This window comes from Melospiza georgiana, chromosome 2 (genome assembly GCF_028018845.1).
Source record: "Melospiza georgiana isolate bMelGeo1 chromosome 2, bMelGeo1.pri, whole genome shotgun sequence".
Lineage (NCBI taxonomy): Eukaryota > Metazoa > Chordata > Aves > Passeriformes > Passerellidae > Melospiza > Melospiza georgiana.
The window spans coordinates 79,978,574-80,002,276 of NC_080431.1; the positions used below are offsets into that span (position 1 = coordinate 79,978,574).

At 46.9% G+C, this 23,703-nt stretch overlaps 1 protein-coding gene across 7 annotated transcripts in view; it reads left to right on the forward strand.

The window, feature by feature from the left end:
* ZYX (zyxin) overlaps positions 1-23,703 on the forward strand; it is a 28,900-nt gene that overhangs the window by 2,230 nt on the left and 2,967 nt on the right. For 2 of the 7 annotated variants that reach the window (XM_058045321.1, XM_058045322.1), the window contains exons 2-4: positions 17,785-18,045; positions 21,592-21,785; positions 23,159-23,665. In XM_058045321.1, the coding sequence (XP_057901304.1) occupies positions 17,796-18,045; positions 21,592-21,785; positions 23,159-23,665 (951 nt within the window). In that variant the 5' untranslated portion in view covers positions 17,785-17,795. Of the gene's footprint in view, positions 1-14,079; positions 14,111-14,394; positions 14,544-14,702; positions 14,722-17,250; positions 17,331-17,784; positions 18,046-21,591; positions 21,786-23,158; positions 23,666-23,703 lie in introns of those variants that run through there. The other 5 variants (XM_058045323.1, XM_058045320.1, XM_058045324.1 and 2 more) reach the window with 5 other exon arrangements.

The following is a 23,703-nucleotide window of genomic DNA, read 5'->3' on the forward strand; positions in this document are numbered from 1 at the left end:
TTAAGCTGGTGGCTGCCCAGCCAGCTGCTGTCACCCACAGTCTCCGGTGGACTGATCGATCAGGACAGCTGTCCTCAGCAGTTTCACCAAACCCCACCAAACAGCATTTGCACCTCACCCTGGCCTAAGAAGATGTATTACTGACACAGCTGTGGGCAATTTCTTTTCCTCTGTTCAGAGAGTCTAGTTTCATTTTAATCCCTTTCTCCCTCTCACCCACCCGCCAAATCTAAATCTGTTCCTCTGTGAACCCTTTTTGTGCACTGAGTGAACTCTGCTGTGGTTTCCTTTTCAGTGAAGATTTCAGACAAGTCACATTGACTCTTCTTTTTTTATCCCCCCTGAGCATGTCTATTGCTTTATCTCAAGCTCAAAGTCATATCCCAAGTCCTAGAAAATGCACATTTGGCTTTCCTTTCATTAAGCTACAATATCATCTACATCAGCCTGCTCTGACTTCTGCCCCAGGGTGTGATTCCACAGGCAGGTGAGCAACTCCTAGCACTTACCCTGCCTGAAAAGCTGCTTTCCAGTTCTTCATGGGTTTGTCTGCTGCTGCTTTAGTGAGGTGGTAGTTTACACAGGATCTGGCAAGCACCCGTGCTGCTGCCAGACATGCACAGCAGAAAAAAAAAAGTACTGGAAAGAAGGATTATACTCAAGTGTCCATTCATTCACTCCACAGAATTATTGGTCTGTCTTGTGGCTGTCTCACATGTCCTGATGCCACCAGCTCCCTCATTTTTTTAATTTGAAATCAATATCACTTAGCTGCTGGAAGCAATACCTGTCTTGGCACCTAGAGCCATGCTTCATCTCTCATTTCTAATATAGTCAGCTTAATGAAAGGGTAAACTCTTCACCATCTTTTGGTTCTTAATCACACCTTTATTTATCATGTTTACATAACATTATGTGTTATTTATATTTACATAAATCTCCATATTAAAAGTCAATTTCATTCTCATTAGAAGTTGAGAAGATTTCGTTAAGACAGCTTTCACCCAGTTGCTCAGCTCTTCTGTGCAGTGGGTTCTATGCAATAGGGAATTCATCATCAGTGAACAGTTTCTAGTTTTTATCAAGACAATAACAAACTTTTTAAAATCAGTAAAAATGTTTATCATATAGCACCAAAAGAAAAGTAGGTATTTTACATTTTGAAGAAATACATGGTTTAATAAGAATGTGATTTCATAAGAATTATCTCGTAGGAGGGAAGTGACAAGACTGATTCTCTGAAACAGAACATAAATCTAACTGTGCCCCACAGTTTTTGTCCTTGCACTTTCATGAGCAACAGCATTCCCTCTGCTGCTTAAAGGAACTGGAGGTAAATGACAGAACATAAACAGTTTTGTTTTCTTTGAAATACACTTTCTGACAGGCTGTGGATATTTTCTCTGAGCATTGTGGGTTGGTTCTTAAACAATGAGGCTGCAATTTTGTGTAGGAAATTTTGTACAACATTTTTTTGATAAGCGCTGATTCAAATGCTGGTCTGAAAGATCTTCACAAATGTAAGTTTTTGTACAGGTTTGGCAAAAAGAGGTATTTAAATATCTAGAGAGAAACATGGATAGATCTTTTTACAAAGCTGGGTACCTCAGAAGAAAGGAGGAGTAGGAAACAGCCCCTTGCAACTTGCTAATTTATTTTTATGATGGATGAAATTATGTGCCCCTCTGTTTATTGCAGATCTGAAAATCTCCCCTTCCACAGCCCCTGTTGTGAAGGGCTGTGCTGGCAAAAGGGAAAGAATGTTTGACCTGTTGTGTTCTGTAGGTCACTGCCATTAGCAACTTCTGTTTGCAAAACAGAGCTTCGGTGCTGCCCAAACTAGGTCAAGGATGCTGCTGGAGGAAGTGCCACATAAAGATCCCTTGACTTCCTTCTTCCTCTGTTCCTGCAGTTTTGCAACGAATTCAACAGAGAAATTGAGAAACCATAAGCATTAAGCATGTGCTCCTAGGGGAGGACCACCTATTTCTGGGGTTGTATGCCAAGGTGAATTGGGAACAGACAAGGATCCATGCCTCTCTTCCCCCATGCCCTGCACACAGAGTGGTCACTGTAAGTCTGGGCAGGGATGGGTGGGGAGGAAAACACAATTCCAGCAAATCTTAAAATAGTCACCTTGTGACTGATGGTCACTAGCCTGATAGAGGGGCTGATAACAGCACAGAGCAAAGCAGTTTTAGAACTAGTCTGGTCCTTAGCAACTTGTTCTAAACTACCCTGAGGCTTCCATCATATCCCTGAAGAACAGCTTATGCTGTAAATTAACTGTTTGTTTGTGTTTTAAGAGACAGCTGTTCATATTTTCTATAAGCCATTGATGAATCTATTAAACCTGTTCTACCAGATGTTCCCTATATCTCTATATAAATATAAAGATCTTATAAATTATAAATACTGGAACAGCATCTTCCAAAGAAACACTGCTTATAAAATACAAAGCTATTGTCACTGTCTTACCTGCTGAGTAAATATATTCTTTTCATCAATTAATTATCACGGATGCAGATTATATCACAGTAGGTAATGTGTCCCTGTTATCTTCCTTAGCTACCACTAAAACCAGCTAAAATGAAAAGAAAAAACAATATATATCTTGCCAACTAATGTCCCACTTTCAAGTAAACATCACCAAGCACCAGATAATGCAAAATGTCTTCCTTTTGCCTATTCCCCAGAGGTATCACTGGCAACCATATCTGTCGTCCCATGAAAAGACTCTGGAAAATGAATGTCCACCTTCTCCTTCTCTGATCCTTTTAAAATCCTTATGTAATACCTTGTGACCAGCTACTATCACAGAAGACATGGAAAAACTTCCTACATGCTTCTTGCACGATGTGTCTTCAGCTGCGGAAAATATGCAGAGGCCTGTGAAGTTCATGAGTAGGAGATGTTTACAAAAATAGAATCTGTATCAGATCCATAGAGGCAGGAATCGTCCTGCAGGGGCTGTTGCTCCAGTGTGCTTCAGCGCTGGCCTCCTGCCACTGGCAGTTTGGATTCCCCAGTAAAAGCTGCTTCTGGCAGAGATCTCAGTAATTGCTTCATGGAGGTAATGTAGTAGATGCCATAAGAGTTAATTCTACATCAAGCTGTATTAGCTACTGATAGGATTTTCGTGTGGACCGAAAAGGAAATGAGATAGCAAAATGACTCATGCAGTTCTTCTTTCTTCAGAGCTCCTTTGCTGCAGAAGACAAACAGAAAGATTTTTTATGAGGTTTTAAAGAAGGAAAAAAAGCAGTGCCAATGTAGTTCAGATCCTGAAAGTGGTGCAACTTATCTCACATAAGTGAAAGGCTGGGTCCTTTCAAGCTGGGAAAATATTTAAGGCTGTGTGAATCAACTGAAGGGATAACAGGTGGAGAGAGGTAGGTTGTGTTTGCATTACATATTGTGATATAAGCTCATGCTTACCTACACTCACACCCCAGCAAGTTTGATCTTGTTCTTCCTGCACCCAGAGACCATAAAAAACTTTAGGGGAGCATATTAGTTTAGTGCTGAGATAGAACTAATCAGTCCACACCCTCAATAGTGCATTTATCAAAAACTCCTCCTGAGTATTTTATCCCATATGGCTGAAGAGATGTAATGGTGAGCACCATTATTTTCTCCTCTTTCACCCTAAAATATTTTCTCCTCTTCTCTTCATGGTGAATTCTCAAATTAGCCTATGCTGCCACAGTAGAGACACATGCCTGGGACATCCTGGCGTCCTCTATTGGAAACTGAACATTTGGCAGAGCATCCCAAATTAAGGACAATCTTACCCAGAGGAATGAAATACTTTGATGCTCGTAAGATACCTTAAAAACACACTTATTTCAACACAAGGTGAAATTTAAAAAAAAATTCTGAAACAAATTAGAATTTCTTCAGTGGGGAGATCTTCCCAGCACATAAAGCCCTGGCAAGGAGTGGGCCACCTGTAACTTAACAACAGACAGGACTCACATGCGTGCTTTGCTGCAAAGATCCTGCTGTGTGACCTTGCTTAGTTTGGCAGTATTTCATTAAAATGCAATCAGCTTTCTGTATAACACCTGGATTTGAAGTATTGATACAGAAATAAATTTTCAATACTCAAGTGTTTACAATTCTTTTCTCACCTTACATTGATATTTGCCTTCCATTTGTTTTTCTTAAGAATTTGTAGCTTCATGGTTTTTCAGAACAACAGTCCTGGCTTGCAGGTTTTTAGGAAGTATGATATTCTCTCAGCATCTTCATCCCTTTTTGGTCTTTATGCAGAGTCATGCAGAAGTGTCATGCTGAGTTCTAGATATATTAAGAACTCATTTTTGTACAGCTCCCATTTCAAGGCTTTATGGAAGACATGGGACAGGAACTTACCATCTGGAGCTGTGGTGGTGCAGCTTGCTGTGGTAGCATCTCCCCCACGCCTTCGTAGCACAGTGACCTAGTGCATGTGACCATGCATCACCTGCCACTCCAGCAGGGGACCCAGCACTCTCTGGAACTGCAGCTCAGCACCAAAGAACTAGCAAGTCTAGGCTGCCTCATCTGTCACAAACTTCACCCACTCAGCAGCCCCCTCCTGGCAAGTGCCTTTCATAAATCCATTCTGCATCCTCGTGTGTCCTTACCTTGTGTCTGAGCCAGCTAAATGCCTGCTCATACAGAGTGAGACTGGAGGTAGGCTGGGCCAGGCTCTGAAATTCCAGTTTCTTCTGCCATGGCCTGGGGCTTCTCCAGCAGCAAGGGAAATGGGAAGATAGTGAGTTCAGATAAGGGACTCTCCCACTCCCTGCCTGCCAGGAAGGGCTCAGCAAATGCCAGTGAGTGAGGAGGAGAAAAGAAAGAAACTTCCAGGAGTGTGAAAAAGGAATTTGTTGAACCTCTGGCAGTGACACTGAGACTGTGAAGGCTCCTCATCATCAGGTAGGTAGTGACAAGAGGGGAGATCTGAGGAGGTTTCTTTGGAAGGTCAAAAAGGCTACTTGATATGCATTCAGAAAAGAGACACCCCCAATGACATAAATGTGAGATGTATATTAGGGTGAGAATATCTTTGGTACAGTCTGAGTCTTATTTTGCCTATTTTAAACATTTACTTCATCCTCTACTGAATGTCTCATTTCCCAGCAGAGAAGCTCCTTCTCCTAAATGTCAGTTGAATCTATACTAGTGGTGTTGCTCAAACTGCATTTTTAAAAATAATCTGCAAGCAGTTAATGTGCTTTTTAAATTCCCAGTGTTATGTAAAAAGGCACAATATTTTTAGCCTTACAAAATATCAGTTGTCATCTCCTCACTCTCTCCCTTTGATATATTGGAGATGGGGGCCTAGAAGCTCAGCAAAACTGTGGATACTAACTGCTTTAAAAATAAGGTGGGGAGTTTCTTTCTGCAATGTGGTTTTGTAATTTTACAGATCTTAATAAAAACATACAAAAATACCCCAAACCGTAAAAGCAAGCCTGAACAAAGAAACGTACTTCTTATTTTAAAAGCTACTGATTCTGTCCTCTCTGCCAAATTTTCATGTCTGGAATAATGACAGTATTATGTATCCTGAAGCAAAATATCGACTTAAAACTGTTCACTCATGCACTGGCAGAATGGCCCTCCTATTTTAAAAAAATCTCCAGAAATTACTCTCTAGCATAGAGCACACAGCTGTTGTGAGTAGGCTCTGGCAAATCAACATTGACTCAAACTATTTTTGGAATCAAGTCAGGCCTGCTGCTGTTTCTGGAAGATGTGAATACATCTACCTGCTCTGCTCTGCTGTGCTGCAGTCCATAAGGAATATGGTGGGATCCAGGATGCTTCCCTCTGTGCTTATTTGGAGGTGACCTTTCCATTCCCATCTGTTTACAAGTCTTCTGAGGTGTCTGATGTTTTTACCTGCTGGCAAGCACCTTGATAAGCACATTGGGACCTTGCTGCTCTCTTGTCTTCTCCACTGAAATTTGAGGAACAGGCTCTCAGAAGGGGCTGCCTCACTGCTTTTTCTTCTTGCTGTCTTGTAACACTTGACATCCTGATGGCACTGCTGGCAAGGAGGCACCACCTATCAGAAGCAGCTCAGGAAAGAGCACCCCATCCTCAGACTTGCTGGGATCATAGCTGATTCTTGAAAGAAATCCACCAGTGCAATTCAAGAGATGGCTACTAGAAAATCTTGGAATGATAATGTTTGTTGTTGCACCACACGGTCTGTGCAGGTGCTATGTCTCACTACAGGGCTAAGGCAAAGCCTCTTAGCTTTTATCTGCTCTCACTGAAGGCTGCTTTTCCTTTCTGTCTCCCCAAAATTCATCTTAATCTGCAATAAGTAAGATAACATTTATAATTTTTTATATTTACCACTTCTTCCTCAGTTTACTGTCAGCTGGGAGAAAGAGTTGAAATGATTGTAGATGAGGAGAGTTCTGTTCTCATGGTCCCTGGAGTCACATAAATAATTGCTATGTTTAGGAGAGTGGAATTCTTCAGGCACCAACTATGTAACTTGAAATTCCATTCCTTGCTTGGAGGTGCAGGGGATTTGGAGAACAACAATTTCTGAGTCAAAAGCAAACACAAGTGGAGACTCTTGGACTCTGGTATAATGTGCTAAGACAGCAAAGCAGGATGCAGCATACTGTAGGCTTCTCATCAGTGTAGACTGAAAGACAAAATGAATTCTGAGTCTAATGAGGGAGTCATTCCAGCCTCAAAACCAAGCCAGGGACCTGAGAATATGCAACATTAAAGAGTAAAAAAGTCTACAATTTAGTGTCCCTCTAATCTTGACCGCAAGCTAAGGTCATTAAGTTGAATTTAGGCTTTTGGCACCAAAGGGCTGATATCTGTCTGCAGTGATACCATCTAAGAAGTTAGAGGCAATGAACAGTATCAACCAGGTCTTCATCATATTCTTCACAGATGAACTGTACCCTCTACCTTTCCCAGTCTCCTTCCTCAAGAAGACTGGCAGTGTGTAGTCTAGCCCCTGTGGAATGCCTCTTTCTGAAACTTCAGAGGGAGACAGCATCCCATATGTGCGTTTAAATTTGGACCTCTCTGCAGATTTCCTCTTTCTTGGATCAGGAGGAAATAGGAGCTGTTTTACTGCATTGGAGAAATGCAGGCTGTCCAATGTGTCCAGAGTGAGTGACAAGTGGAACTAAGGCAGCTCCTTCTCTTTCAGGGTGTTATATCTGAGGTTGCAGTGCCTGTCTGTACATTGACTGGATGTAATATGTGGCTCTTGCACTGCTTCAAATTTGACACACTCTTACACAAATACACAATATTTTCTCATTTACTTCCAAACAAAATATAGCCCTCCTTTTACCAGATCTCTCTTTTTTTAATATTGTTAAAGATAGAGGCTTGATGACCACCTTGGGAGGACAGAGTTTTTGGTAAGCCTGGCCACAAAGGCTAAATAAACAGGAAGCAAAAGGATTAGTGCTGGTGGGACTCAGTAATTCTTCTCATGGCATTGAACACTATGTACCAAGGTGTTGGAAAGAAAGCTGTTGGTGAAAAGCCCAGGAAAAGCAACACTGAAATAGCTTTGTAAACATCCCATTCATTTCCTCTGGCAGCAGCAAGTGTAGCACTGTCTCTGAGACCATCAGTCACTGCAGAAAATGTTTGATAGGGCTCTCCTCATAACCTGACCCTATTTTCATTAGCACCTTGGTGAGATTCTGCTGGCTTAGTTTCCAGGCATCTTTCACTACTTGCTGCTCCCAACTTTTAGCCAGCACTGTCTCACAAACATTACCTGGGACTCAAGAATCCCAAGGAAAAAGTATATTTGTAGATGAAGCCTAAATGCAATGACCTTCATGTAAATTACATCTAAATGCAATATCTAAAATGGCTTGTAGGGAAACGGAAGTCTTTTGGGTAAGGCTGAAGGTTCCAAATGACTTTTTTTAATGAGCTATGAAAACAAAGGGTCAGGTTTGCCCAGTAATATTATCATATCATATAATGTAATATTATTATATCATCATATTGTAATATTATTATATCATATTATATCAATATTGTAATATTATTATATTATCATGTTGACCTTCATCAAGGCAGCTGAAGAATGCCTTCATTGAAGTAAATGCACCCCTAGCAGAGTACAGAGTGCAGATGGTCAATGACTCAGTAATTCAAGATGAAATGTATTTTGGTCCTCCTTTTTGTGGACTTCTCCTGCCTTTTGAGCAATAGCTGTGGCTGCTGATTTCTCAATATCACTTGGATTAGCTACTGTCCACTGGCACTGCTACTACCCTCTCCTCAATGGATTTCATACCATGAAAGTGGCTTTCATACCATGCTCGATCACTTTGCTGCAAAGACTTTCAGAAGGAACTTAGCACAGATCTTTAGAAAGGCCTCTTACGGTTTATATTTTCAACCTACTGAAAATCATACTCTGCTTGAAAAGAAACAGCTCTCTCCCATAAGCTGTCACTTGTCACAGACTCCTAGCTGCCACTGGAAGGACTATAACTCTACTGCAAGGCTCTGGTGATTTTCCTGAAAACCCCATGAAACAGTCAAAGATTTTTGTCTGGTCATCCTTCTCTTCATACTGTTAGTAAATTAACTAGCAAAGGCACTAGTAGCCACGTGCACTAAACCTGGGAACTGCAAGAAATTTCATGTAGCCCCACACTTTTCTTTTGAATAACTGTAAGGCAAGGGCTTGAGGGGCTACACCTCTTAAAGCTGTACTCAAATGGTGTTTTACTGTGCAGCTCGTGGATAACATTTGGCTTGTTTAATTTTTATTTATTTTTTTTGCAAGCAGACTGTTGGACCATATGCCTCTATTGTCTGTTTGGTTGGTCTGTTGCTTTGCTCAAGGGCCTTGGTTCTGTGATCATCTACACTGTGTACATACTAGATTTTGCCAGGACTGCAGTCTGGAGTTAAATAATTACTTGGTTTTATGAGAGGCTGGTTTGCTGCAGGATCCACACCCTGTAGATAATGCAGGCAGGGACTATATCAAGCTTCATTCTTCCTCACCAGAGCGATCTGCTTGTGTCTTCCTAATGTGCTCTCAAGTCCAACATGCCCTGGCAAATGCATTGGCACATCTTTGTGGGCACACTTCAAAGCACAGAGTTAGCAGTCTTCAGAGCCTGTCCCTGCTTATTTGGCTCAGTTCTTATGCAAAAAAATAGTAGCACTGGGACAGACTGGAGTGACCAGGAGCTTGTCCCAGGTTAATGTTACTGGGACTGTAGCTTGGCATCTCTCTCCCTCCAGTACCAAGCAGCTGCACCAGGTGCTGCCCTGGGAAGCTACAACAGGATTTCTACTGCACCACATGCAAGAAGGCTCAGTCTGAGACCAAGAGAGCTGAGCACCTGCTTTTGTGTCTCAGCTATGTCCAGGGAGGATGGGGTGAAGAACCCTTTTCCCAGGAAACAGCACCCTTCCCCTGACACAGACACACTCTGGCATTACTCCTGGGAACTTCTGTCTAAATCCACCAGGTTACAACATCCAGGAGTACCTACATCTAACGAAACTCCTTTGTAGGACAGAGCACGGGTTGTTTGTGCCATGCTTACAGCTCTACGTAAGTGAAGAAAGGAGACTTCTACCATGGGAGCGTGGTACTTGGGTGGAAAGAGGCTTGCCGCACACACAGGAACTCTTTAATTAGCAGGCTGACAGATGTGTTTCTTTGACAGTTCTGACAAGCAGCAATATTTGCCACAGAACAGCCAAATACGTCACTGCTTGTCTTGCTGGTGGCAAGGGCTGGGGCATACAGCTGAGGAAATGGCAAGGGTGCCTTGGAATGTGGAAATGGCAGCTTTCGGAGCAGAATGGGCTCTGGCGGCCATCCACATTCAGCTACACAAATGGGCATGCCCCGGGAGCCATCTCACAGCTCCCCAGAGTTGCAGAACAGGTCATGCAGCACCTGAGGGAAGAGATATCCACTGGGACAACCTGCTTGCATCTCTTTCTTTGGGCACAGAGCCCAGCAGCAGAAAGCAGGAGGTGTGGGAGGGCTGTGTGAGGGGAAGGAAGCCTGCCAGTGAGCCAGCCCCAGGAGCCACAGAATTGCAGGCCACTGCCTGCTGAGAAGCAGCAGGAAATTTTGGTGGAAGGAGATAAGGAAACAGCGGTGGTAACTCATCTGGGAGCTGCCCCAGAGCCCCTGTCATGGCTCTGTCTAGGAGAGACCTGCCAGCTTTGCTGGAAATTGAGCTTGTTCCCTGGATAGACAGACATCACCCCAGTCCCCTGTTCTCCTGGCTGCTCTGATGGCCAGTCATATCCTGGCATGACCAAGGTCATACCACAGGGATACTTTGCTTCCTTTTATGTGTATATGGCTGATTTGCCCCACTAAAGAAGTGTTTCATGACACAGCAAGGGTTTGAGGGGTTTTTTTTCTGTTTACAGTTTTTGGCCTATTCTGGTATTTCAGTCAGGACAATCTGTATGTGTGGGTGGGATGCCTTTTGAAGTGTGTACATGTACATGTGCACCATGCAGGACCTTCACAGTGGGATTTGAGCACCTGCAGTGGCCCTTCTGAGAGATCACAGAGGCTCTTTGTGGCTGCTGAGCAGCTCCCCTTCTTGGGGACCCACACTTCTGATGTGTGCTTTGCACAGCAGACCCGGTTCTGAAGAGAACCAGCAGAGAGACGCTCCAGCTGTATATCCTGGATTGCTGGTCAGCCAGGGACATCTCCAGAACTCATGACCTTTGCAAACAGTGTTCCTGAGTGTGTGCCAGTTGCACAGAGCAGGGAGATGACGAGGCTTGTGAGGACTGCTGTCTCACAAGGCTCTGGTGTCCCCAGCACAGCTCTCTGTGTGTGCCACCCAGCTGTGAACACGCGGCCCACAATGGCACTGGGGTATTCCAACTTGAAACTGCTGTTTGGTCAGAAAAAAGACAGCTCTGCACGTGTCATGGCCTCCACAAGGGGTGTGAGCAGCAGCCTGGCAGGGGACAATCGGGGCCAGACGTTGTCTTTCACACAGAGAACACCCTGCTCAAGCGAGGGAGAGAGAAGCACACCAGGAGAGGCACAGCCAATCCCAGGAGACCTCCTGCCAGGGTGAATTACAGAGAATCACAGAATTGTTCAGCTCAGAAAAGAGCTCTAAGATGACCCAGCTGCAGCATCTGCTGGCCCATGTGGATGCAGGTGGTTTGCTGCAGGTGGCCCTGCCCTGGATAGTGCAGGCCCAACTACTTGGCCTGGAGACCAAAGCAGATCCATTATATATTCCCAACCCTTCCAGTTGGCCCAGACGTAGCATTTAATACAGCATGGGGAAAGCTGATTAAGTAGCAATTTAACATTAATCAATAAAACGTGGTTAGACTAAACAGAAGTTATGTGATTAAAGAAGCATCAGAGATTCAACACAGACATGAGTCAGAACTTTTTGTTGCTTAGGAAGAGCATGGGCTCCTGCGTGGCGTCACTAACTGCTAACTAACTCATGCTGAGATAAAATGGCACTAATTGATCTGTTGATATGGATGGAAATTATACAGATGCAGACATTTTGCATTTTTAACAGAAGTAAAGCACTCTGTCCAGATTCCAGATTGCTTTCCTCTGACCTTGAACACGTATTTAACACAAAGATTCCCATCTGCAGCTACCTAAGGCCATACCTGGCTATCAAAAAAGATTTTCTGCCCAATAAGTTTAATTCCCCGGTAGTGTTCTTGCAAATAATTCTTCATTTTCTATTCAAGGACTTTTTATAGGCACCTAACCAGTGCCAGCACATACCTCATCCCAGTGCAGTACATGAATTTGCCACACCACTCCTGTGTGGTCTTATTCTTTATTTACTCATTGTGTTACAGGACTGAATTGCCAGCAAAGATTCTCTGTAACTGTCTCCATTAAAACTTGGTCTTCCTGAGATGGCTGCCTTGAACTCTCAGCATTTCTAAGCTTTGATTTCATGGCCAGTAGCAGGGCTTGCTTCCTGTCACTTGCCTCAAAAGAAGCACCCAGCCAGAACTGTGTGTTCTAAATCCCTCCAACACCTCCTTTGTAGTGGGCTGTCCCTTCACCCACGGTGACAGTAGCATTCACACCACAATAAACTCCAGAAGACCGGATCACTTTTATTCACGGCATGGAAGAGCCAAAGTGACTTATGCAGAGGACAGCTGCTAATTCCAGAAATAACAAGGTCTGGCGCAAGCCAAGTATACCTGCTGATCCATCTCTGTACCCAGGTAGCTAAATGCCTCTTCAGGACTAAGATTTTGCTTCAGCTAATGAATGTCAGTACAACTGTGTGTCTCTCAAGGCTCTAATTTTCATTTGCAGCAGAAAAATGCCTACTTTTTCAAGCCAATAATTGCATGAAGGAAGACTGCTAGCATAAGGAGATTGTTATTTTCTTTCTGGAGGGATCAGAACTAACAGGGAAGTCAGTTAATTTTCATTTCCAATTACAAAAGCACAAACTTTAAATTCACTATGTGGCAAGCACAAAATCAGATTAGTTTCCCCGTGTATTCTATGTATTCTGATTTGAGAATTCTAGCTTTCACACATGCAACCTGGACAACATGTGTTTTGCATTTGTTTCCTGTAGTGAGGAATTCATACAAAGTGTCTAAGAGGGCAGCTTTTCTTTTTCTTACTCCCACTTTCCTTGATCTGCCTTCATGAGCTTTTAACATCAACACACTGGTAAGAAAATGCAAGCATCTGGATTTATGGGGACGTGACCAGAAAGTATGAAAGCATAGATTTATTTTTTTTCATATTCACTCAGCACTTTTTTAATCTCAGTCTGAGACATTCTTAGTTTTCTCTGAAGTCAGAGCTAGCCCAGGGAACAGTGGCAGAGTTCTCTGACGTCAGGCTCATTGTGTAGGGTGTGTTGTGATGTTCCAGAATTTGGTTCGCAATTACGCAGTGAATTCTTTTTAGCTCTGCACTGACATCTTTACCTGAACAAGAGGGAAGCTTGTCTGCAGTAGAAAAGTGACAGTGCTGGAAGACCCGTCACAGAGATACATTCTTTATCCTACATAATTACTTTGTGCATTAATCATGGGAGATAACAGAACTGATGCCATGCCTACAAAAGCAGCAGTAAACAGGATTATTTAGCAGCCACAGAAGACCTATATTTCTCTAAGAAATTCAGAGCTATAGATCAGTGGTTCAGTGGTTGCAGCTGTGTAAGGAGTGAGATGCTCAGTGCTGGGCGCTGCTATGGGTGGCATTTTCAAATGGTATGTAACACTGAAAAACCTAGAGAGACTTTTCCGAATTGTATCACCTGGTTAAATAAAAGATACGACCTCTTTGTACAAACTTTACGTGTGAAATTAAAGATTTGTTTACACTGGATTTAAACCTTGGACGAATCTCTTTGCATAGCTCTCTAATGTGAGAATTCTGCAGCAGTGCAGACTGGGAGTGTCGCTGGTGTGGTTTGTGGCTTACTCCCTCAACCTGCAAGTAAATTAGCAGTACTGAAAGGTACCTGTGTTGATAGGTAAGTCTTGGGAGCAGACAAGCCCCAAGTCCCCTGAGCATTACCAAATACAGTAATTCTCCAGGGAACTTGCAACAGTAGGTGTATTAACCCCAAAATTAAGGCCAGATTCCAAAGTCAATTGCAATGATTGCACAAAGCACAGGAAATATCTTTATTGGCGTTCCTCCTTCGTGAGAGGCTCTGAAGCAGGGAGAAGCAGCAAAGGCTGGGGTTGAAAGTCACGTTCTGTTGGGCTGGGTCAGGTTCTACAGCGGGCTGAGCCCCCAGCGAGCACTGGGATAAAAATAAAAGCGATGTGCAGCGCTGGCAATCCAACAAAGCAATTCATGTGCATAGTGTTTGATATAAACCAGCTAATAGTGTTTGCCTTGCAGCCAGTACGAGGAGAACAAGTCGCTTTTCTGCACGGTGGAGTCATCTGATGTTTGCTTTAATTTCTGGCAGACCGGGGCAGCGTGAGTCAGATGCTCTCACAGCTGGCTCGGGCGGGGAGGAGGCCAGCAGGGACCCTGACTCACCAGAGCCGCCGCATTCCTTCCCAAAATCCGGCTCAGCGACTGGAAGTGAAATCGCGGCCCGGGGGCAGCTCCAAGGTTAGGCGAGGCGGGAGGAGCGGGGCTCTCCGTGCGGGGGGCAGGCAGCGGGGCCCGGCCCCGGGTGGGCGCCGGGGCAAGCCCCGACAGACGCGTCTGGCTGGCGGCTGCCGGCGGGCACAGCGCTCGCCCCCTCCCCGCCGGCGGCAGGGCCCACGGCCGCTGCCCCGGCAAGCCCCGGCCCCCGTTACCTCATTGCCACATTCCCCAGCGAGTGAGCTCAGCTGTGCCGCGGCCTCGCGCCTTTTATGGTCAAACAACTTTGCCTGGGCGAGGCTTTTTTCGCGAGTTGGGAGGAAGCGCCGGGGCTCGGCAGCTCCTCCGCCTCTCGCTGCTGCTGCTCCCGGCGGGCGGGCCGGGGCAGCCGAGCAGCCCGGCCCCGACAGCCGCAGCTACTGCCACTGCCGGGGCGGCACTTCCCGCTCCCCCTGAGGTGAGTCCCTTCGTTCGCTTGACGACAAAGCCCTTGCCTTCTCCCCGGGGGTGGTGCGGAGGGTGCGGGTTTCCTGCCGCTCCCTCCCGCACGGCTCTGCACCTCGGACACAGCCCTTCGCTCCTGGTGCTGGCTCGGGGTGGGGCGGTGGTGCTTGGCCCTCCACAAAAACAATCAGGTTCGTGTGTATGTGTGCGTGTGTGCGTGTGTGGTGACTTTTCTTCCCTGCCGGTGGAATGGAGGTGGACTCGGCGCTCCCGCACAGCCCCAGCAGCGGGGGAGAAGGAGGGGGTGCTGCTGCCGGGCTCTGCTCGGGACAAGCTCTCTTTTGTGTGAGCTTGGATGACCGAGACACCTCGCGAGCCTTTTTCCAGATGTGCTCGAGAGAGGAATCTGGGGCCCTTTGTGCATGAAATTTGCCTAATTTATGAGTTTCTGGCTCCCTGGGAGTGCCCTGAGAAAGTGTTTGCAAAGTCGTGAAACTTTCTAACGTTTTAAATATGTTTGCATAGCTTTTTGGAGTTTTTCTTCCTGGTTTTTCTTCCCTCCCTTGCATAGGGAGGAGGCAAGCCCAGCATCTGTGAGAGAAGTTAGTAGCTCCGAATAACCCCCTCCCCCAGCCCGGTTGCTCCGAGGCTTTACCTTGCAGCTTGCATAGCTGAAAGACTTTGCTCTCTTTGAAGCTTTGTAACTTTGGGGCAGGCTGGGAGAACTCTCTGGATGAAAAGCAGCATAACTCTTGAATCCGTTTAATCTGTTCTTAATATTCTTGCTTGTTTGTGGGGATTTTTTGTTTTGGTGGGGGCTTTTTGTTTTGGTTTTTTTTCCCCCCTCTGACTCCCCTCAGTTGGGAGGAAGTTGGCCGATGGAGAAGTGCAGATGTGATGTGTGCAGCTATAGGGGCTTCCAGCGTGGCTGCAGCAGCCAAACTGCTCTTACCAACAGAAGTGAAAAATGTTACTTGACTGTCTGCTTCTTCAGGTTCCTCCTGCTTTTGCTACCCCAGGAAAGGAGCAGAGCTGTTGAGAGTGGTGTCATGGCATCAAAGTGAAAGCTGTCTAGACGTATAACAGGTGGCAGACCCACCATGAGTCCTGGGAATTGACCCTCTTGCTAAAGGAGGTGTCGCTTGGTTCTGTCCTCCTACTTCTTCCTGCTGTCAGAAAGAAAAGGTGTATGAGTCAACTTAGGTATCCTGCCTTTGGGGGCATCTTTCTTCATAGCTCCACTTGAGTCATCCTAAATGCTGTTAGAGCAAGTAGAAAAATCTCTCCCCTCGGGGTAAATGTGAGGATGAGAAAGATTTGAGATTACTTCTGTTGGCGTGACACTCCCTCTCCCACAGCTCTCCCAGACTGCGCCACAGGACCTGTGTGAGCTGTGTGTTTCTGGTAAGGCTTAGATGGCATTGGCAGCACCCCAGGGCTGGAGGGGGTGACTCTCTTCAAGGCCAAGCTTTCTCAGCCGGGTTGGTCTGTGTGGGTGGACTGATAGCCAGCAGTGAGGATGAGCAGGGGCAGCTGCTGGGTGGAGACAGCCCTGAGCAGCAAGTGCCCTAAGTGCGACACCACGTACCGGGAAATGGGCTGCTTTGGGTTCAGGGATATGGCAGGTGCTGGTTGCAAAGCCAGTGGGTTGTTTTGTGAAGCAGCCAATGTCCTCAGACTGTGTTGACTAACCCTGTGATTAGAAGTGACATTGTCACTGTAGTGTTCTGCTCATAATCCTGTCAAATCTGGTAGAGCTACTGCCAAGTGGTTCATTACACCCTAGTGGAATAATGGAGTAGGAGGCAAAAGTCTCTAAAGAAAGGCTGGAGGTGTATTTAACAGCTTCTGAAGCTTGGTGAGAACTGCAGAATGGAAGGGAGTTGGTCAATCCCTTCTGACTGGCAAGTCTGATGACCCCTAGAAGTTTGGAGGAATGAGGACAGACCTTGCTAATTACTCTTCTGCCTTGGCCCTTTCCAATTCTGAATCCATGGGGAATGCTCAGCACAGCTTTTTGGCTCCTGCTTATTGTTGCGGCCTCATTCTCCTTTCGAAACTCCCAGAAGAGTTGTCCAAGTATGCATCTTATCAGCACCGCACAAAGGGAAGGAAAGGTTCAGCAGCATGGACTTTGTTTGTCTGTGTTGCCACACGCTTGTGACCTGGGGAGGCTGGGACAGGTTGCTGCTGTATTGTGCCACACTGCACCGAGCCGTGGGAGCGCTTCGGACGGGGCAGGCAGTTCTTAGCAGCAGCCAGGGGTTATCGGGGCCGGGCGGATGTTTGTGGCACCAGGGCTGTCTGTGGCAGCAGCTGTTATTGTCCGTGGCAGCGGCCGGCAGCGCGGAGGGGCGCTGATTCGGACATGCCAACGCGGAAAGCTGGCACGGAGCCCCTGTGCTGACGGCAGCCCTATTGTGCTGGGGTGTTAGGAGGGCTGTGGGCATGCCAGGCTTTACAACAAAGCGTCTGGCTCCGTGGGGGCTTCTGGCACGGGTGAGCTTGCTGGCCGGGATCGCGGGACCGGGGCAGCCGTAGGGATGCGCCTCTCCTCGGGACAGCCCCGTTCCCCTCACAGCCGGCCCGGCCGGGCACCCTGCGCTCGCTGGGCCCGGGGCTCGGCCCCGCGGGCGGGGGGCGGCGGCATCCGGGGAGCGCTTCCTGGCGGGGGCGGGGCGAGCGGGCGGCGGAGCCCGGCCGGGGCGGGAGGAGACACAGGCTGGCATCGCCCAGCTCCGGAGAGCCTCTCCCGCCCGGCCGTGCGGCTCCGGCGGCATGGAGGGGCCTGGAGGTAAAGGTGCGGGGTGCCGGGGGAGAGGGGCATTGCTGCCGCTGCCACAGGCTGAGCTCGAGAGGAGCCGGCTGGCGTTATCGGGTAAAGGGGGACAGGAAAGGCTGATTCCTCTTCTGGGGGCATCCTTTGGGGTGCGGGGGATCACCCTCCTTCGGGTCACCACAGGTGCAGGGCTGCAGTGCAGTGGAAATCTGGGTTTTCTCTGTTGCAAGAACCCATTTGTGGTTAATGCCATGCTGAGTTGAAATGGTGAAGTGTGATGGCTCATTCGAGCTGTCTGCAGTTTCTGTTCTTCCTTTTTCCTGTGCTGGTCTTGTAAGTGCACTGCTCAGGCACCTCAGCCTCTGGCCTGAGTTAAATTCCTCTATCCCTTTGTTTCACATACTCTTCTCCATTAATTTCCACTCTGGCCCAAGGATGATTTCATGTAGGTTTCCTCCCTCTTCTCTCCTGCCAGGTGCTGAGAAGATGGCCTCCCCAGGTGCCCCAGGGACCCGCATGACGTCCACAGTCAGCATCAACATTTCTACGCCTTCCTTCTACAACCCACAGAAGAAGTTTGCACCTGTGGTTGCCCCTAAGCCCAAGGTGAACCCCTTCAAGGCTGGGGGTGCGTCAGAGTCGTCGCTGCCTCCACCTCCTGGTCCTGGTGCCCAGCGTGCTCAGATGGGGAAGGTGGGGGAGATTCCATTGCCACCTGTGTCTATGCTGGCAGAAGGTAGGTCAAGGCTGGCGTGGCAGATGTGAATATGCATTTCTGACTTCTCAGGGTGGGAGGTTTGTAGCTGGGCTGAATATGAGAACAGGAGTGTAACTGCTGCAAGTGATGGATATTCTTGCTGTAGAGACTAGCAGGTTCCATAACGAGACAAATGGATTGGAAAGAGGTCTCAAAGTACATAGTGTCTCCATTAGGAAAGGAGGGAGGAGACTATCCTGCACTGCACTGGTGCTGGAGGAGGGATGCAGTGGATTTTTCACAGTATTCCCTGGGTGCACAGTTGTGTAATTGCAGTCAGTTTTTGGCCAGCGTGTCTGAGAGCAAGTATGTTGCAGAGAAGTTGACCCTGATAGTGATGAATCACTCTGTTCTCCTTGTTGTTGATTGGTCCCAGCTCTTAACTTAACCAATAAGTTGGTTATCTTTGACTGTCCTTCTTGTGAGCTCTGCAATTGCCACCTTTGATGCTGGAAAAGAGAGGGAGAAATAATTGCGTGAAAAAATAGTGGCAGGGATGATAAACAGGAAGTGAGACTCAGAGTTTAGTTTGTATGGCTTGTACAGTTGGTACTTTTTCCTAGTGGTTTGGGTTGGGTTTTCCTGTGTAGAGGGACTTCTTGTTTCACTGTGGTTTTCTTACTTCTTTCTTTCTTTTTTTGTGTGGCCTTTTTTTGTTTCCTGCAGTGGTACAGTGGGTTTTTTTGTTCCTTGTTTTGTTGCTTGGTTGGTTTTGTGTCCTTTTAGATGCAGTTTAGAGGCTGGTTATGTTACTCTGTAGTTGGAGCATTTGGTCAACATGGGGCCACCAGAAATTTCTGTAGGGACTGTTTGCTAGTGCTTGATACTGCCTATTTCCCCAAGGCTCTGTCGAGTAAAGGGTGTGCCTCAGTCAGGACACACATGTTCAGAGAATGCTAGCTGCTGGTTTAAATTTCTTTTCTTTCACTGTTTAGTAGGGACTTGCAACACTGATATTTTCCAGGTTAGTGTGCTAAGTTGGTGGGCAGCTGACCTGATGGTAGGAAGACTGGTCCTGTGCTTGCAGGAGAAGAGTGATTAAGCCATTTTTCCCATTTCTGAAGTCACAAGGACATGCTGGTGCTTCTGCCTCCTAAAATTATACCAGCAAGGTGTGTTTCTTGTATGTTCTTGGCTGGAATCTTGTGTCTGTGGAAATCAAGGTCCCGTCTTAGGACTTATCATTTTCTGCTGTAGTTGTCTGAATTAGGGATGTGTCTGTCAGAAGGTCTCAAACTGACACAAATACTGCCTGAAGTAGATGGATGGATGTTAAAATTTACTTTTCAATATACAGTATGAGTGGAGTGTTAGGTGTTACTTGCTCTGCTTCTCCTGTTGGGCATTATGGAGTAACTAGACAGAAAATCTAGCAGAAGAACCATTTGTCATAAGCTGCTGTGTCATCATTGGGTAAGGACTGCCAGCAAGACAGCTGATGCACAGACGAGCCACCAAAACTCAGTCATGAGAGAAATGCATCTGATTTGGTCCTCCTCTGGTGCATATCTTCAGTCCTTCTGTGCCTTTCTTACACACTCCCCAAACAAATGTAGTATGATACAGATCTGTAGCAGTTGGACTGTCTTAAATGATAGGATGGCTGAGTTAGTATTGCTGCAGGAATGTTATATTTAGTATTGATTACTCTGTAAATCTGGCGTAACAACTTCGTGGGGAACTTTCTTGTCCTGTGAATAATTCATAAAACAGGCTTTTAGTGCATCTGGAACAATGTGACAGCAAATCAGAGTTTTGTTTCTTAGGGTTTCGATAAACCAAAAGGCAAGCACGTACAAGCTTGATCCCAAACTGTAATTTCAAAGAAAAAAAACCAACTCCCTCCCCCAGCAGAATTTCTGCAGCACAAGAAGGCTTGCTTGGAGGAGGTGTTGCATACCAGGGCAGTTTATGCATTCCTCAGGCTAATAAGATTTTGCCTTTCGTTTTCTAAAAGGGCAGTATCGTCTCCCTTAGGTTACAGATGAGAAGTCCTTACAAAGCCTGTTGACAACAGCTGGATATAAAGATGAGACAATTTGGTTACTGCTGGTAAAAGCTGCACTTGGAGTAGCTGCAGTGAAAAGTTTGGTCTTTCACTCTACTGCTTATTGGGGCTAGCTGGGAAGAGAGGTGGGTGTCTGGAAGAAGGCATGTGGAAGTTACACCTCCTCATCTTCAACGTTCTTTGCTGTGTGGTTGATAAGAGGATGCTTTCTTCCCTACGTGGGGAAGGGAAGAGGATTCACATTTATTTGTCCGTGTTGTAGTAGAAAATGGTTGGTTTTGCCTGTTATGCATCTTTGGCAAATAGGAATAGGTAGAAGCAGTGGGCTTTTTTAGAACACGGAGGTGCTCTGGTGCCTTTCAGCCTGCTTAAAAGGGTTTTGGAAAATTTCTCATGTCATAATGTCTGTTGAGTGTGAAGACATACTAGCCTCAAAAATCAAAGCTGGTTTTGCCCCCCCAGAAAAACAGGCATTTCAAAGATTGTTCATACACATAAGGGGTAGTTGGTGCAGCTTGGTTGCTACCCTGTGTTCAGTAACCTGAGCCAGTTACTGGCGAGAGAAGGGTGTGCTGGGGACCAGGGAGTGAGACAAGGAGCAAATGAGACAAATGAGAAAGGAATGAGACAAAGAGCATAGTGAGATATATTACCCAAATGTACAACAACTCTGCCCAGTGACTAGTAACAGCAGCTACTGAGGACAGATTACATCATTATGAAAAGCTTTGGACAAGGTGAAAAACAGCTTGTGGAGTTCAGTTGTCCTTGATGGGTGCTGAGATCCCATTGGTGCAGGGGAACCAATGTGCACTCCCTGCCCAGAAGGCTGATGGAGTCCTGAGCTGCGTCGAAAAGGGTGTGACCAGCAGATGGGAGAGGGATTCTGCCTCTCTGCTCCATTCCTGTGAGACCCCACCTGGAATGCTGCTTCTGGCCCTGGGGTCCTTAGCACAAGAAAAATGTGGACTTGTTGGAGAGAATCCAGAGGAGACCACAAAGCTGATCCAAGGGTGGGAGGGAGCGCCTCTTTTAGGAAGACAGCCTGAGAGAGCTGAGGTTTGTCAGCCTAGAGAAGAGAATGCTCTGGGGACAACTTATTGTGTCCTTCTACTATCTTAAGGGGATTGTAAAAAAGTGGGAGATGGAGATTTTATGTGTACAGATAGTAAAAGGACAAGGGTTTTATACTGAAAGAGGGCTGGTTTAGATTAGATGTCGGGAAGAAATTCTTTACTCAGAGGGTGTGAGGTACTGGAGTAGATTGCCCAAATAGGTGGATGCCCCATTTCTGGAAGTGTTCAAGCTCACACTGGATGGGGCCCTGAGCATCCTGATTGAGGAGTGGTGTCCTTGCCCATAGCAGTGAGGGCAGAACTAGATATTCTTTGAGGTCTCTTCCATCCTAAACCACCCTGTGATTCTATGATCCTGCTTGCTGCAATACCTTCAAGAACCCTCCTGGCTAGGAGTAAGAAATGATCTGAAGTCGCTTTTATTCTCATTCTTCCCCACAGACCTGCCACTGCCACCTCCTCCTCCGCCTGGGGAGGATGCAAGCTTCTCCTCAAACTGTGCATTTCCACCACCACCACCACCCTTTGAAGAGCCTTTTCCACCAGCCCCAGATGAAGCTTTTCCTTCTCCTCCTTCTCCACCTCCTCCACCAATGTTTGATGAAGGACCTGTGAGCAAGGTTCCTGCCCCACAGGTGAGTGAGGTCCAAGGAAGTGTGGTGTGTGTGTGATGCTCTGTGAGGTGGGACAGCTTCTCGCTACTGTCTGAGCTCAGCAGCAGGAAGCCCTGAGAACCTGGGAAAGCAGGAAATGCTACCAGCCACTGGACCAGCACAGGTTAGGGTCAGCTGGCTGGGCCACAGCTCTGAGGGGAAGGACCTGGGGTTCCCGGTTGACAGAGAGTTGAATGCAAGCCAGCAGTGCTCCCCTGTGGCAGTGAAGGCCAGCCACACGCTGGGCTGCACCTGGGAGAGAAGGACAAGGACGGTGAATACTCCTCCCTTCTGTGCTGGTGGGGCTGCATCTTGGAGGACTGCATCTGGTTGGGCTCTTCAGTATAACCACCCCTCTGGAATGCTGAATGAGAAGCAATCCAGTCAAAGGTCACAGCAGCCTTTGGGGTTGGAGCAGAAGAGGCTGCCAAGGCAGAGGTCTGACTGCAATACCTAAAGGAGGGCTGGAGAGAAGACAGATTCTTCTTACTCGAGCACAACAAGGGACAATGGACAGAAGTGGCAAGGGAAGTTCCCTTTGGACTGAAGAAAACCCTGTTCCACTCCAAGGGTGGCTCATTGCTGGCATGTGTGCCTAGAAAGACTGGGGAACCTGCATCCTTGGTAATGCTGTGAAATCATCTGTGTGAGGCCTTGAGCAGCCTGGTGTTGCTTGGGAATTAGCCTTGCTGTGAGCAGAGTGTTGGACTGCAGATGTCCAGATGTCTTTTCCCACCTAAATCTGAGAGCTTCCTTGGGCTGTGCATTTTCCCACTGTTTGTAGACCTTTGAGACTGTGTCCTCTTCGTCCTCGCCAGCTTTTTATCCAGTCAAAGCAAGGAGCAGATCTGTACCAAAGTCCAAAGTATCAAAATGTGCTATTGGAAAGAAATAATACACCCATTTCTGTGGCTGGTCCTGTAACATGCTCTGCTCCCTTTTTCCTCACGGATGGCTGTGTAGGTACGTGGCAAGATGAGCAGCGTTGATCTTGAGATTGAATCACTGTCTGTAATGTTGGATGACATGGAGAAGAATGACCCCTTCAAATCCCGGGTGAGCTGTCCAGAGTGTTGCAGGTGGAAGAGGAGGTGCCTGGTTTGTTGAACAGAGGTAGTGAGAAAGGTGCTACTGAAGATTAAAATATGTGGATAAACCATAGCACACAGGTGTTGGTGAAGGACTGGAAAACGTGGATCTTGCAACTTGTCAGTATTGCTAAACATGTCAGTGTGGAAACCCTTCGTGTTCTGGGTCTGGGATAGCTGCTGGCTGATTCACTGCTATAGATGGCATATTTTCTCTTCCACCTTGCTGATACCTGCCTGTTTTCTCTCTGCTGCTTCTCTTTACAGATAACTCCGGGATCCACAGGTTCTCTGGAGAAACCATTGGCCCCAAAAGCCCCTGTGGAAATACCATCTGCACCCAAAGATGCTCCTCCTTCCTTTCCTTCCAAATTCACGCCAAAGCCAAGTGGAAGCTCACCTTTCAAGCCCCCTGGGGTGGATTTGAACCCCACCCCAACCCCATGGGCAGCCCCACAGCAACACAAGGAGCCCCAAGCATCAGTCCCTCCACCCCCTTCTCTCCCTTCTGCTCAGCCTACCCCTAAATTCACCCCATCTCCTGTTGCTGGCTCTCATAAGTCTGTGTCCAGATCAGGTGACAATGTTCCAATGGCTCCCTCAAATTCTACGAGATACCCTACCTCCCTTCAGACTCAGTTCACAGCCCCTTCACCTTCAGGCCCCTCCTCTCGACCACAGCCCCCCAGTTTCACCTATGCCCAGCAGAGGGAAAAACCCCAAGTGCAGGAGAAGCCACGCCCTACAGAACAGCCTGCTGCTGCAAGAGACACGGTGAGGGAAAGAGCCCTGGGACCGGTGTCTTTGGGCAG